The sequence below is a fragment of the Bombus affinis genome, unplaced genomic scaffold (assembly GCF_024516045.1).
Source record: "Bombus affinis isolate iyBomAffi1 unplaced genomic scaffold, iyBomAffi1.2 ctg00000068.1, whole genome shotgun sequence".
In the NCBI taxonomy this organism is placed as follows: domain Eukaryota; kingdom Metazoa; phylum Arthropoda; class Insecta; order Hymenoptera; family Apidae; genus Bombus; species Bombus affinis.
The window spans coordinates 337,533-354,185 of NW_026108822.1; the positions used below are offsets into that span (position 1 = coordinate 337,533).

The following is a 16,653-nucleotide window of genomic DNA, read 5'->3' on the forward strand; positions in this document are numbered from 1 at the left end:
TCTTTTCTATTATTCGTTATTTAATATTAAAAATTACACTTATTTTCTTAAAGTTGATTCATATAATTATCATGCTTTCTTTTATGAATTAATTGAATGTTAACGCGTCGCGTAATTTATAAGTATTAAGAAAAATCGTTTATTCGAGTACATTATTCACCTGGTGTAATGTCACTCTATTAAGAAGCACGAAAGAATATATTCTTGTTCGATTTATCACGAAAAATAAAATCTTGCACGTGTGTACAAGCTGTTGGTTTCATCCAAAAACTACGACGCATGGGATAGAGAAACAGATATATATGCAAATGCACGTAATATATAAGAGAAAAACGTATGTACGAGTCCATAAATCGAAGTACGAACTGAAGAGGGAAATTTAAATTTTATCGAAAATTCTACTTCTAATCGACGTCTGCGTAAGATACGAGGACTAGCTGTTGGCGAGATACGGAAGCAATTTGTAGGTTCGATTTTAACGTCTAATAACTTCCAATGGCTGTCTGATATCCGCACGGTAACATTTCCAACGAAATAACGAGAGCGATTCGCAAAAGAAAATATCGACTCGCAACATTCGTTCTGGGCACGTGCTGCGTGAGCGCGTCTGCGTAATCCGTTTTTAACGGGCGAAAAAGTCAGTGTTATTGCTAAAACGAACGTACTAGGAAAAAAGTAGCGAAGCGTAGAACTTTAAAAATAAAACAACATTTTTCCACGTTATATTCCTTCTGATATTTACGAAGCCTTCGTGTGCCAAAAGAATCTGACATTCTAATGTGACAATAAACAGGAAATCTTTTAAGCAAAAAGAAAAAAAAAATACATATATCTCGAGTTCTCAGTGGGATTAGGGGCGTGTAACGAATCTTCATTTAGATTAACCATTGTTGTTATACGATATGCATGATATTTACTGGTACCGATATGATTACAGTACCGATATGGTACAGAGTTTGACAAGTAACCGTGGCAATTACATACTCGAGATGCCAATGACAATGATCTTAGGTTCAATAACGAATCCACGGTCAAAGGGATAACAAATACGTCTTCTTCCAAAGTCTAAGTCGTACTGAGCTTACTTGTCCACAATTCAAGTGTAACTCAACTTACTTGTCTACGATATAAGTAGAACTCAACTTACTTGTCTACAGTATAAGTAGAACTCCCTCAGTCCAAATGGAACTGCACTTATATACTCGTCTCTGTACCCCTCGGGTCAACTATATTTTTAAGGAGATCTATACAATTACTCCATAGCTTTGTTAGGTAAAAACGTCCATGCCATGACCGTGGCTACGTTTAGCGACCAGTTGTGTCACTTCGAGCCCAAGCCTACTGTCATAAATCTCGGGTAAACATAGTCGGATTAAATCATAAACAACTACTTCTGAGTTTTATTATTTAAGTGCAGCTATAATAAAAAGTCTAGACTAAAGTATTGGGGGTCTTCCCAAAAATTCCAAAAGAAAGGCCCCGATGTCCTTTTATCTCCAACATGTATATAGGAGAAATAAAATAGTATAGTAATTTTTTAATTGCACACTAAATTAGTATTAAATTCCATACGATATTTTCAAAGATCTTGTATCTTTGAATCTATCAGATTTGTTTTTAGATACAAAAGAAAATTAATAAAAATGTGACTTATTTTTATTCATTCTTTTGTACTGTTCGATCGTTCTCCACTATGATACGGTTTCAACGAAGAAACGTTTTATTTATGTTCAAGTGAGAATTTACCTAAATCAAGATGAGAAGCCCGAATGTGAATGTGACGGCAAACTATGGCGAGCTTCAAATCGTCATAGAGGAAAGCACATCGGGCGAAGAGGAAGAGGAAGGGCGAAGGAACGAGTCGCCTCCGCGTGGCATGGATAATGTATGTTTTTTTTTCTTTTTATTTATTAGAATATTTACAATCAATTCTCGTTGAGAATTTTCAGTAACTTAGTTTGGCGTGATACAATGACATGGATTATAATAGTTTTATATTGTTGGTTCTAGTAGAAACTAAGGATTTAATCTAGAGGGTATTTTCTTTTTAGTCTGCGGATCTGGTCCGTCGTGTCCAGTAGTTGGGTGACTAGTGGGTTGTGGTGGTTGTTGACTCTTGTGTTATATCTGCTTCTGAACTTGTGTATTTCATCTTTGACTGTAGGTATCTTGAGGTCGCGGTGGATTGTTTCGTTGGTAACATACCAGGGTGCATTTAATAGGGATCTTAGCGTTTTCGATTGGAAGCGTTGGAGTATTTCAATGTTGGAATTACTTGCTGTTCCCCATAGTTGGATTCCGTAGGTCCAGACAGGTTTTATTACGGCCTTGTAGAGGGTTATTTTGTTCTGTATGTTTAGTTTGGAGCGTCGGCCCGTGAGCCAATAGAATTTTCTTAGTTTTTCCTTTAATTGCTTTGATTTCTCTGAGATATGTTTTTTCCAAGTTAGCCTCCTGTCCAGGGTCATGCCCAGGTATTTTACGGAGTCCTTGCTTGGGATTATTGTGTTGTTAATGGTGACCTGGGGGCAGGCTTGTTTTCGGAGCGTGAAGGTTACATGAGAGGATTTTTTTTCGTTTATTTTGAAGCCCCATTTTTGGAACCACTTTTCCATGGTGTCGAGACTTCGCTGGAGAGTGGATGAGGCAATTGTCGGGTCTGCGTGGGTAGCTAATAGTGCTGTATCGTCGGCAAATGTTGCTATTGTTACCTCGTTTGATATAGGTAAGTCGGCAGTGTAGATGGAGAACAGTAGGGGTCCGAGGACACTACCTTGGGGTATGCCGGATTCTATTGGGAATGTTACGGAAGAGGCGCCTAGGCATTTAACTATGAATTGTCTGTTGGTTAGGTAGGATTTTAAGATGGAGTAGTATGGATGGGGTAGGATTTTTTTAAGCTTGTAGAGTAGCCCTTCATGCCATACTTTATCGAATGCCTGTTGGATGTCTAGGAATACGGCTGAGCAGTATTTTTTCTTTTCAAGGGTTTGGCTGATCATGTGGATTATGCAGTGGATTTGCTCTACTGTTGAGTGTTGTTTTCGGAAGCCGATTTGGTGGTCTGGGAGTGTTTTCAATTCTTCTAGGAGTGGGAGGAGACGATTCCTGAGCATTCTCTCGAATAGTTTAGACAGGGTAGGTAAAAGACTGATTGGGCGATAGGAGGTGGTTTCATATTTTGGTTTACCGGGTTTAGGGATGAGGGTGATTAGTGAGATTTTCCAAGCCTTGGAAAAGTGTTGAAGGCGGAGGATAGCGTTAAAGATTGATGCGACGAGTGCAATCCCTTTTATGGGAAGTTCCTTGATTGCTTTATTTCCTATTAGGTCGTGACCTGCTGCTTTCTTGGGGTTTGGCCGACTGATTGCTTGTATAATCTCTGCAGAAGTGATGGGCTCAATAGGAGGGGACATTTGGAAGGGAGTGTGCAGGTATTCGGTAACGTCTGCAGCAGCTACGGAGGAATGGAGTTTGAATACTTCAGACAAGTGTTTGGCAAATAGGTTGGCTTTTTCTATAAGGCTACGCGCCCATCCGCCTTGCGGGCGGCGGATTGGAGGTATTATTTGTGGGGGGCGCGTGAGTTTCCTGGAGGCCTTCCATAGTGAGTAGTTGGAGTCGGCTGTGGGGGACAAGCTGGCGAGATATTTGTGAAAACAGTCATTATTGTAGTTTTTTATGGTTTTGGATAGTTTTCTAGTTGCGTTGTTTAGTTTGCGTTTGTCCTCCGGTGTTCTATGGGTCTGCCATACTCTTCTTAGTCTACGTTTTTCTGCTATTTTTTTTAATATGTACTGGGGATATTCGTGTTTGCTGATGGACGTTATTGCCGGTGTGGAGAAGCGGATAGCGTTTATTATGCTCGTGTTTAGGTATTCCGTGGCTGCTTCGATTTCTTCGTTGGCTTTTAGTGAAGTTGAGGCTGAAGTTGTGTGTGTGAAGATTTCTCTAAAGAGCTGCCAGTTGGTGTGTTGGTTATGAATGGAGCCATTAGGTGTATTCTCGATGATAGTTGAACTGACTGTTACTATCACGGGGGAATGATCAGAGGAGAGATCAGCCGAGGAATTGATTTGGACGTGTCTTGACGAGATATTTTTAGTTATGATGAAATCAAGGAGATCGGGTATTTTGTTTGTGTCGGTGGGCCAGTGTGTGGGTTCGTATGTGGTAAGGTAGTTGAGGTTATTGGTTATTATGCTGTTGAGGAGGTTTTTACCTCTTACTGTAACTAGTCTGCTGCCCCATTGGGTGTGTTTGGCGTTGTAGTCTCCTCCGGCTATGAATCTATTGCCCAGGGTGTCCAGGAAGTTGTCGAAGTCTTCTTTGGCGATGGAGTGTCTGGGAGGGCAGTATACAGCTGAAGTGGTGATTGTACCATGACAGTCTTCTATTGCTACGTTTGTTGCTTGGAGGTAGTCTTTCTGGAATGGTGGAAGTTCGTAGTGCTTGATGTTTGATTTGATTATTATTCCGGTGCCGCCGTGGGCCTTTCCGCTGGGGTGTTGTGTGTGGTAGAAGTTGTAGCCGTGTATTTTGACGTAGTTTTTGTCGGTGAAGTGGGTTTCGGATATGAGCATCACATCGATTTGCTGTTGTTTTAAGAATAGTTCTAGTTCAAATTTGTGCTGAGCTAGACCGTTGGCGTTCCACAGAGCTATTCGCATTGGTTTTATTTTGCTTCTGTGCGTATGAATTTGTCCATGAAGAGTGTGAGTAGTGACAGCAAGTTGTTAATTTGCTCAGTTTGCTTCTCGATAAGTTTTTCGAGTCTGGTAAAGTTGTCTGTGTTTTGTGGGGTGGGAATTCTATTTTCTGTGTGTACAATGTGTGTTTTCGAGTTGTTTACGTTTCCTTGCGTTGCCTGCGCATAGGATACTGTTGGTGTAGTGAGTTTTTGGGGTTTAGGTTCTTGTATGGTTATGTCCTTGGGTCTCAGTTTCGGATACACTATATTATGTAGTGTTTGTAGGCTGAGCATCCTTTGTAGTTCGCAGGATGCTCTCCTTGACAGTGGATACACTTGGCGGGGGTTTCCGGGGATTTAGTGCATTGGTCAGTGGGGTGATTACCTGCACATTTTACGCACCGGAAGTTGTGATTGCAGTATTTCTGCGTGTGGCCGTACCTTTGGCACCTCTTGCATTGTATTATTTCTTTCTTTACAAGAGGTGGCTCGAACTTAACTATGGAGTTCATCAGCCGATTGATATTGTAGATTTCTTTATTGTTTGTTTTTTGTTTTAGGTCTATAAAAAATAAGGATAGTGGGTTTTTTGTGATTCTATGCCTAATGTTACTGATGTTAGTTACTTCGTGGCCGTGATTTGACAATTCGCATTTTAGTTCGTCTAGATCGACTGAGTGATGGATATTGCGTAGCACCACTCGAAATGGTCTTTCTTGTTTGAGCTGGTATGTGTGGAATTTAGCGTTTAACGTTTTTAATAGCTTGGTTAACTTTCTATAGGCGTCTGGGTGGGTCGGCAGTATTTTCACGTGGTTGTTGTTAATCTTTAACTTGTAGTCCTCTTTGCTGATGTCTTTTTCGATAGTCTTAATCATTGACTGTATGTCGATTACGTCGTTGATGAATATCGGTGGGGGAGGGGGAATTCTTTGAGTATGGAGATTATTTACCTTTTCGGTTGTAATCATGGAGTCTTCCGTGGACTCCAGTATTGAAAATCTATTGTAGGTGGTCACCTGGCTGGCTGATGGTTTAGTTTGACTCTTGTTTACATTTGTCTTGGTTGGTTCGAGCTTTCGTTTTTTCGTGTGATGGTCGTTTACCAGGATAGATGTGTTGCCCTCTTGCCACGGGGGAGGAAAAATGGCGGTGTTATAATTTAGCTCCGGGGAGCCTGTTGGGAATGATAGAGCCATCATCGAGCTAGTTAATTCAGTGTGAAAGAACTAGTCGAGAGGCTGTTAACCCCTGGCTAGGTTAGTTGGATTCGCTTTCGACAGATGGGCGTCACGTGGAATTTTGTGAACTTCACAGGGCACTGGACACACGTCTGCACGTCTCGGCACTCAGCAGCAACTGGATGGTCACGTGCTGCTTTGTGAACATTGCCGGGCACTGGACACACGTCTGCACGCCTCGGCACTCACGAACGAACCGAATAATGTATGTGATAATGTATTTTTAGTGTATCCTGTTAGCTTAACAAAACATAACGTTGTTCAACGTTTGCATAATATATTTAAAGAAAAAGATTGATCGTACTTTCTGATCTGAAAAAATAGCTCTGTTTATACATTATACATTATACATGTGTATGGGAATTAACTAGTGTCTATATAGTTTCACACTGACAAAATAGTTTCGAGTTACTTAAAAATAGTTGCTTGATTCAAGCAACTGTACGCGTTAACAAAATAGTTTCAAGTAACTTGAAAATAGTTGCTTGATTCAGGTAACTTGACCAATCTGAATCATCATAAAAACTTGGAAGGATATTTCAAGCAAAATTACAGATTCACATTGGTAAAATAATAGGTTCACATTGACAAAATGGTTTCGAATTGCTTGAATTCAAATCGTTTGACGAAGCAACATGACTAATCTGAATAGTTTAATTGTCATCTTTATCCAAGACTCGCATAGTCAATCGAGCCATTCGGAAATCACATTGACCAACTCCAAAATTGAAAAGTAGAGAAAAGTAATTACAAGTATCGCAAGTGGTGAGACAATATGCGATAAAAATGAAAAGATGAGCGTGGCGTTAAGCTCTAAGGAACTAGAGGTTTTGTGAGAATCAATCGTGTACTTGGACGATGAAATTGCGAAATTGTGAGATTGTCCAAAGATGAAGTTGGTCAATTTGACTTTCGCCAGGCTCGATCGTCACTACGACAGTTCTCGCGTATCGAAACTATCTTGATGTTTGTGTGGACAGGTGAGACGAATGAGCGATCGTCGCGGAGAAGGATCGGGACATTCGGTCGTTACGATGGAAGCAGAGCTACCGACTTTGTTTCGCCGTCGCGAATCAGTCGCCTGTTTTCCTTTTGGAGGCGTGACTAGAATATTACCAACTCGGCGAGACCCAGCGTCCAGAATGTCCGCACCACCGAGCGGTAGAAGAAATACGCACTATCTTCGGTTGGACATTATGGACGACATCGCATACCTAAGAGCGAGGGAGGTAAGGATCTTTCGTTTATTTTTGTTGAAGTGATCACCACTTCTAGGAAAACTCCACATCTGGTCTTTTTAGCTTTCTCAAGCGCTGAAGCCATCGACAGCATATAGACAAAGGAATAGCAGGGAGGCAGACCCAATACGGTAGACAGGCGACGTTGGCTTCGGGGTTCTCAGTCATAAAGTAACACTGCTAGCGTGCGGATCTGGACCAGCTCAAATTGTATTCCTGTATTTCATTATTAAGTCAAATATATACTTTGTATCTTACACTTTATCCACACGTTTTTCTCTCTTCTCAACAGGTTATGGGCCCAGGGCCATATATAATATAATGGGATGTAATATTAGCAGTAAGTATTTAGGATTAATTTATATTTATTATTTTTTTTAATAATCGAATCGTATTCTTACGTTTGAAAATAATGCACGTTTTAGCCTATTCAAGATCCTGATCCAGTTATTAATTGTGACCTTATGGATGGCCGCGATGCTTTCCTTACAATGGCTAGAGAAAGACATTATGAATTCTTTTCCTTAAGGCGCGCGAAATTTAGTTCTATGTCTATGCTATACGAATTGCACAATCAAGGTCAAGACAAGTTTGTCTATACTTGCAATAATTGTAAGAGCCATGTAGAAACAAGATATCATTGTACGGTTTGTGATGTAAGTATTAAAACAATCATCTGTAAACATGTATCATCCAATTTTCAAACAATCTAATGTTATTATTTATTATGCTAGGATTTTGATCTGTGTATAAGCTGTAAAGAAAAAGACGGTCATCCTCATCATATGGAAAAACTTGGTTTAGATTTGGATGATGGTTCATCGCCGGCCGATGCTAAACAAGCTAATCCACAGGTAAAAATATATTTTTATTAACTGAATATATTAATAATTTTGCTATGAATATTTATAATAAATATTTTTATTTTATAATAGGAGGCGCGTAAACTTTCAATTCAAAGATGTATTCAATCGTTGGTGCACGCGTGCCAATGTAGAGATGCTAACTGTCGTTTAACAAGTTGTCAAAAGATGAAGAGAGTAGTAACGCATACTAAAGTTTGCAAACGAAAAACGAACGGTGGCTGTCCAATCTGTAAACAATTAATAGCGTTGTGCTGTTATCATGCTAAACACTGCCAAGAGACTAAATGTCTTGTTCCATTCTGTTCGAACATCAAACATAAGCTGAAACAACAACAGCTTCAACAGCGGCTACAGCAAGCGCAGTTGTTAAGGTAAATACGTCAGTAGTAGTGGTAGTGGTAGTAGTAGTAGTAGTAGTAGTAGTAGTAGTAGCAGTAGCAGTAGTAGTAGTAGTAGTAGTAGTAGTAGTAGTAGTAATAGTAGTATTAGTAGTAATAGTAGTATTAGTAGTAATAGTAATAATAATAATAATAATAATAATAATAATAATAATAATAATAATAATAATAATAATAATAATAATAATAACAACAGCAGCAACGTTAGAATAATAATTTCCAAAGATAACTAGGTGTATGTATATCCTATGTATATAAGTTAGGTGTATATCTTTCTTTTTAATGTGTTTCAGGAGACGAATGGCTGCAATGAATAGCAGACCCACAGGTCCAGTGGGAGCGATGCAATCCGGACAACAGAGTTCAAATGTTACTATGACCACAGGTGTTGCTATGAAACCAGGTGTCAGTCCTACTAATTTACCTTCGCCACATCAACCTGGAATAGGATTGAAACCTGAAACTCAAACGCCACCTGCTCACGTTCTCCAAGTTGTTAAGCAAGTACAAGAAGAAGCTGCACGGCAACAAGTACCGCATGGTTATGGTAAAGTAACGCCAGGTGGTGGAGTTGGTGCTGGAGTTGGCGTAGGAGGACAAACAGGTGGCGTAATGCCACCACCTCCTATGCAACGTCCAATGCCTGTACAAATGCCAAATCCTGGCGGTACACATCTTATTCCAATGGATCAATGGACAGCAAGGTGAGTTATTGAATATAATAATTAAAATACCGTACACATATATGTATATAAAAAGAGGTATTAAAGCTACACCTTTATTTACAGTAGGTATCAGCCAAGTGCACTGATGCAACAGAATCCTGGTTTGAGACAGCAAACGCCGCAACAGTTAATGCAACAGCAGCAACAACATCAAGGGCTGCCAGCAATAGCTATGGGAGGACAGATGCCTAGGCAAGCTGGAGTTCTCGGTGGTCCGGTTAATCAAGTTGGTCCTCAAACTCAAAGCAACATGCACAAGCATGTATTGCAGCAACTTATGCAAACTCTAAAGAATCCCCATACTCCTGAACAACAAAACCAAATACTTCAAATACTCAAAAGCAATCCACCGATTATGGCTGCTTTTATCAAACAACGGGTATGACGATTAATTTCTTCTATATTATTTGTCTGCTGACATTTTCGATTTTAATAATTTCTATTACCATATAATTTTTTAAATTAATAGGCACTCGCTCTAAATCAACAACAAAGTGGTCAATACGGTGGAGGAGTGGGCGGACCTTTGGGTCCTAATCAGCCGCAGCAACAACCTGCTCTGCAGCATATAATGTCTCAGCAGCAGCAGCAGCACCACCACCACCACCACCAACAACAACAACAACAGCAAGGCAGAATGCAAATACAGGCAATGCTAAATCAACAGCAGCAACAACAGCAGCAACAGCAGCAACCTGTTCAACAGCAACCACCACAATGGTATAAACAGCAAATGCTAGTATTGCAAAGGCACCAGCACCCGTCGCAGCAGCAACAACACCCGCAGCAGCAGCAACAGCAGCAGCAACAACAACAACAACAATTTACACAACCACCAGCACCGCCTTACGGTCAACAGCGACATATAAGGCCGCCCCTTCTCGGTAAGAATTATTTAATTCTGGAGAAAACGAGATTCGTCGAGCCGCTTGGTTCGTGGTCTAACGCTTGCCACGATTCCGCGTATTCTTCTCCAGGTTATGGTGGCTTTAGCGAACAAGGATACGGTCAACCTGGCTTAAAACCAACACCACCTCCGGTACCTTCTCCGCAAGGTGTGATGGGGCCTCCAGGGATTTCTGTACAGCAACAATTAATGCAGTCCGTTCGATCTCCACCGCCAATTCGTTCTCCTCAACCAAATCCTTCCCCACGACCGGTTCCTTCTCCACGTAATCAGCCAGTTCCTTCTCCTCGATCAGGGCCGGTGCCATCGCCTCATCACCATCCACCTCATGGTACACCAACACATTCACCGGCTCATGAACTCGGTGGGCCAAGTGAAATGATGCTTTCGCAGCTGAGTGGTGGAACTGGTGCACCGACTGGTCACCCGGGTACCATGCCACATCATCCATCTCCAGTTCCACCACCCACTAGTGGCACAGACTCGAGTGAAGTGACGCCCATGACGCCACAAGATCAACTTTCAAAATTTGTCGAAGGATTGTAGTGACTATTAGTGAAGTCGGTTAACACGAGTGACTATGTTAGTGGGCGAACGATGATCTTGCATCGTATGTCAACCGTTTAGAAAGAACGGTCGCTGTTCCACCTCTCTGTCATGAGAACAGAGAGAGTAACTTCCATCCGTTCTGCGTTCCTAGCTTCGTGGAGATCAGGTACAACTACTTACGTCCGGTACACTGACCAAGTGCTGATGTTCAGAGACGGGTCAGAGTACCACTGGTGCGACCAAATTAATCCCGGATGACGCGTTTCCTTTTTCTATCTCCGAGTTAAGGTGCAGGAGCGATACAGCGTGTTGTGGTGCTGCTTAGATGCTCCGCGAAGATTCTACAGCTGGCTCAATGGACATTTGAACTTACGTTATTGTATTCTCGTATCTCAACCTCGGCTCCCCAATTGCGAACCAGTGGAACGACGAGAAACAATTAATTTGAAACTATACACACATGAAATCAAGAGAGACTATTAATACTTTATCCCCTAATACACATACATATACAAAAGAAACACACACTATGTCTCTGCCCAAACTTTTATTCCCCTTACACATGACTTTTTCATCTATATCACCTTCCCTCGCTGCTGCTCGTGCAGGCTGAGTGAAATCGTACAAATGTGTTGTGTATACTTAACGTTAATTAATAATTAATAGTTCAAATATTATTAGCGTAGCGATTATATGCAGTTATTATATACCACTATTATTATTATCGTGACAAGATGCAAAGTATATAACAAGAAAAAAAAACGAACTGTATGAAAATGGAAAGATATTGAAAAAGAAATCAACAACATTGTATGTAAGGAAGGGAGAAAAGAATTTAGTGGAAAGTTAAGTAATGTTAACTTAGATTAATTTGTTATTAAGAGATCGCAACGGTTGCCGAAGGTTGTGCCGAAACCTTAGCACCATTAAATTTTATGGATCATTCTGAAATTAACCTTCAAAATAATCTGCTAAATTGTCCTATGGGAAAGAAACCTAATAACAGGACAGGCGAGACAACGCGGATTAACGGTGTCGCAACCAAAAAGTAGAAATTCACAAGCTTACTAATGGGAGGATTTATAAATCGTGTTAATTTTGACAACAAAAGTTTTTCAAACCGAGGGTCCAACATGTACAGTTCAATCAAAATATGTAGCTACGAAGCGTAATCGAAAAGGACCCTCGCATGAAAATCGTTCTGTACATACTATACTATTATTACGATAATAATAACGATTATTATTAATTTCCCTGTCTATTATGAATTTATTATTATTATTATTATTGCTATTATATATAATTCTTATTGATTCTTAATTATTATAATTACTATTATTACTCTACTACTACTACTATTATTATTAATAATATTATTTTTATTATTATTCTTCTTATTATTATTACCATTATTACTATTAATATTATCACGAAAGAAAAATTCAAAACATATAAGTATAGTGTTAATATTCGGGAAAAAAGCGAGAAAGGGATCCACACACACGCGTTATAATTATAATAGGATATCTCTGTGCACGATAAACCCGAGAAAAGGAAATACAAATACAGATACAAGTACACATACATACCGAAGTATGTGACTATGCCAGTGCTGTATCATAGTAAACTGTAAGTGTAAATTTTCCTCTCTCTTTTTTCTTCGATACCTATTTAAATGACTAGTTGGTAACGAATGATGCGTGAAGGTGTACTTCTGAAGTCCGTTTCGTCGGATATTTTTTAAATACACGATGTACAATGTAGCCACCATGTAACCAAGCTATAACCGATTTAATCATAATCAGAATCATTAATGGCACATGCAACCGGTGTAAGATTCATATTTAAACGTGGCGTTTCCGTCGACGAAAGCGCGGTCCGATTCGAAACAAAAAGCCAGAGAAATCATGACCCGTTTGAGAGACACGTTACCTCTTGAAAAATGTATTTGACTCATTCTGATACATTTATCATCAGATATATCTATATACATATAACATCGTACATTTCCATTTGTCTTATATACATCGGTACCCTTTGAATTCGTTATAAAAGAAGGCAAAAAGCATTTTTCTTTTTTTTTTATAAAAATAAAGAAAGAATCTAACGAACGATTGGCGAATGTTTTTTGCCTTGAAAATTTTAATCGCGGGGTTGGACGGGGGTAAGTTTAACGAGAATGGTTCGTTTAAGATAACCAGTTTTCTTTCACTCAATTAAGTTCCAAATTCGAAAGATCGCTTTTTGTTATTTTTAGACTATTTTAAATTCTTTTATAAATCGGTTAATGTGAATCGTCAATCGATTCCGAAACATTCCTTTTGTTATGTATTCTCTTTCTCGCCCTTTCTTTCCTCCATCCACCGGTTTTTCTCTACGTCCTTCGTCCCTCGGACTAGTTTTATAGAAAGAACGTCGTAGATTCGTCTTTCCAAGATCGTCATATAAAAGGACAAAAAGAAAGAGAAAAAAAGATAATTATGTAGAATTATGTGATAGCAGTTAAATCGAGCGGGTCAACTATAAATCGGTTGAGAAACAAATCTTGTCGTGCGTCTGAAATTTCTAAAAGTGAGATGAAAACGATAAGAAACAGAGTAATACAAAGAACAAAAAATAACAATCTACGAAATGCGGATGGTTATCGACTGTAGATTTAAGTAAACGATTTTACTAGTAAAAAGAATAAACGTAACGACGAAGACCCAAAAGTATTTGGCTTAGTATGGCTGTGTTTAGGGCAGTGTTGTAAATCTGAAAGTGTTATACCTTTTTTGGTAGTAAACTCTTTAAGAGCGAACAATCGAACGCTATTGTGTACCAATCCGACGATCGCGATCTACACGAGTCATTTTATCGTTTGATTTTATTAATAATTAATTACTAACGAAAATGACACAATTGCTAAGAATCGGCGTTCATTTGCGAACGAATCGTAAAAATACGATATGTGATGGGTGTGTGTGTGTGCAACAGATATAAAGAAAAATGAGTTTTCTCTTTCTGAAGATAGTTCGAGCACATAATTGCGAGTGTAAAAATGGGTCTTAGTGTGTTCGAACATCGAGAAAGAGATGGATTGTAGATTCGCGAAAGATTACTTCCGTAGATGATAAAAAATAAAAAGAAAGAAACGAATGAAACGGAAGCGGTTTGCACGTCGGATTTGTTGGCACGTCAGCGTTCGTGGACAATTTATTATTGTAACGAAAAGTGAACGATACAACACTATATATATATTATATATGTACTATATATACTATATATGTATTACATATATTATATATATATACTATATGTATTATATATATATAATACATATACTATATATGTATTATACGATTTGTTTTTCTTTTTATATTATCAAACACAATATAGGTCGCGGTTATATCATGATGGAGTAAACGTTAATTAATTAATTAATTAATTAATTATTCGATAGACGATAATTGCAAACAAAACTATGGAATATAATTATTATTATTACGCTATTATTATTGAAATACCAACTATAGAGTACTACTTTTTATTATGACATTTCGTAACTAGTGAATTGATTATCTAATTAAAGATTAATGAGACGCAAGTGTAACATTTATCCCCCTCGCTCCTCCCAGGTAAAAAAAGAAAGAACTCACATCGTTCTTCATCCCAGTCTCTTTTTCTTTTCCTAAGGAAAAAAGTCTCGAGAGGGACAATGAGAATTTTCTCTCGATACAGCCCCTCGAATCCTGATCCAACACTGCATCGGTCACGATAAATGTACAATATTTAATATAATGCGCTTTCCTTTATTTATTTTTGTCGGTGGGATTCACGTCGTTCTCGCTAAACGAGACAAACGGAAATGGAATGAAAAGATACTGTCACCGTCGCCATTCAGATACCTTTTTGTATCCCCTGGTGTAAAGACCGTTCGCAGAGTGACTTCGGAAAAACTTTAGTTAACGTCTTGTTTGCCCCCGTGTTCGCTATTCATTTTGTAAACGCGTTTTGTAAAATATATATGTTCGGTTTAGATGTGTGAAAGTTAGCCTCACGATATCCACTCGGAGAGGGGAAAGTGAATTTAGGTTTTTGCTACAGTTTTGTACTCTTGGACGTAAAAAAGACTTCGTTTTTCTCTTAACGATTTGTAACGTAGATAAGAATACTGTATGTTGATGTTCATGAATATTTAACCGAATATTGTTATATTATTATTAAAAAAGAAGTTTTAAAAATACATTCCATTTTTATTTTTCTCTCAGCTCAGGTTATATATGTACATACGTGTATCTGTTCTGCCGCGCAACACATCTGCACGCCATCCCGCGCGGCTTGCCAACCAACGGTCTACGTGTCGTCCTTCGAACACTCCATAGGCCCAAGTACCCACCATAAAGTTGCAATTCTAGCCGCATTGTTCGCACACATGGTCTAAGCACATCTGTTTGCCAAAAAAGACTTTCTAATTCCAGAAGTGTTTTCAGCTGGTTTTTTAGAAAGGTCCTTGGGTTTATTACGTGCTCCTAAGAATTACGGAGAAAGCGAATAGCTAGCCAAGAAAACAATCAGGTTTCCCCATGAACAAGGTCATCTATCAACCACGATGGTAGGAGACATTCTCCCCATCCCTTCAAGCATCCGCGTAGGGCAAAACCAATCGACATCGCGGATTATTACCCTCACTTTCTTAACGAAACGTGTAAACAACGAATCCGCGTTCGTCATGCAAAAGGGCACACCCACATTGAACTTTCTTCCGTCTCAACGTTAGAGCGCCAAGTTAGTCAAAGATCTAACGCCGAACTTCTAACATTAAGTCTAATACCGTGCAGCGTGATAAGTTATTAAGTGTTTATGTCTATTCAATCGTGTATACTAAGTGTTGAAAATATATATTTTAACTCTGTGAGCCACAGTGTTATCATACCTGAATCACCCCTATTATCTTAATCGAAATACGGGGATCGAACTATTCGTGGTGTCGATCATTCTAATCGTAACGGGAATTTACGACTCCCGTTGACGCGTATTCTAACGACCGCGTCTCCCCGCGATAGCTCGAAAATACAGTATCGAAAGACCAAAATCCTTCTTAAGAAGTATTTCTTATCGATAGTATTTATATAATCGCGAAAGAGTTACTAAGAAGGAAACGAATTATTTTTATCTTATCTTCCGAACAGAGACGAATCTTCTTATCCGTATACATCGAAACACTTTGAATTCTTTGTCACATTGCGCGTGTATCCCTTAATAAAGTACATATTTCAATACTCACAATGTGAACAACTAAAGTTTTTCTGTTAACTCTGTTATATTTGCCACTTTACTTGCTCTCACTTGCTACTACTCGTCTGTTCAGCAACTTCGCTTCGAACAATCGTTCGATTTTAATGTTTGTATATTTATTTAAAATTATTCGTTTCTCACCACGTGCACGATATATGGTCTCTTTCTAACTTTTTTCGAAACTTAGCCTCTTCTTACGTATCATTCGTATATTTTACACGATATTTGTACATAGAATTTCATTAACAAGATATAGCATTCAAACGCGTATGTACCCTTGTCTCGACCTGTCGACAAGTTGTACGGATTTTCAATTAGACGAGGACTTATATTTTAGTTCCATCGGATGGCAGAAAAATAAAGAAAAAGGAAGAACCAAAGTACAGTGCGACCTTCTGGCTTTCAAGGACTCCTAGGTTTTCACTGTCTTAACTTAAAATGGGACTAAAGTATGCAACGAACGCAACGCGTGTTTTCCTTCTATTTTCTCACCCTATTTATTCTTCTTGCGTTCGCCGAATCTCCTTTCCTTAGGTGTAAGGACTAATCATTTATCCGATTACAGCGCATAACGTAACAACGTAAACGAAACTGGCACGTAAGAATTATACATATACGTGTATATATTTATACATACTTACCATTAACACAATATGAAAAATCTGACGAAATAAAGTTTACGTATAATTATTTGAATACTGGACATTGTACCTGTGTGCTCTCAGACACCTTTCTCGCGATCATTTCACGTTTCAACTTCTG

The 16,653-nt window shown here is 38.9% G+C and overlaps 1 protein-coding gene across 1 annotated transcript; it reads left to right on the plus strand.

The window, feature by feature from the left end:
* Positions 1–7,645: 7,645 nt before the first annotated feature.
* LOC126926965 (CREB-binding protein-like) lies at positions 7,646–14,839 on the plus strand. The gene is made up of 7 exons (XM_050743264.1): positions 7,646–7,825; positions 7,904–8,023; positions 8,105–8,406; positions 8,727–9,137; positions 9,225–9,537; positions 9,628–10,042; positions 10,136–14,839. The coding sequence occupies exons 1-7, from the start codon at positions 7,661–7,663 to the stop codon at positions 10,609–10,611; spliced, it is 2,202 nt and encodes a 733-aa protein (XP_050599221.1). The 5' UTR covers positions 7,646–7,660; the 3' UTR covers positions 10,612–14,839.
* Positions 14,840–16,653: the final 1,814 nt, after the last annotated feature.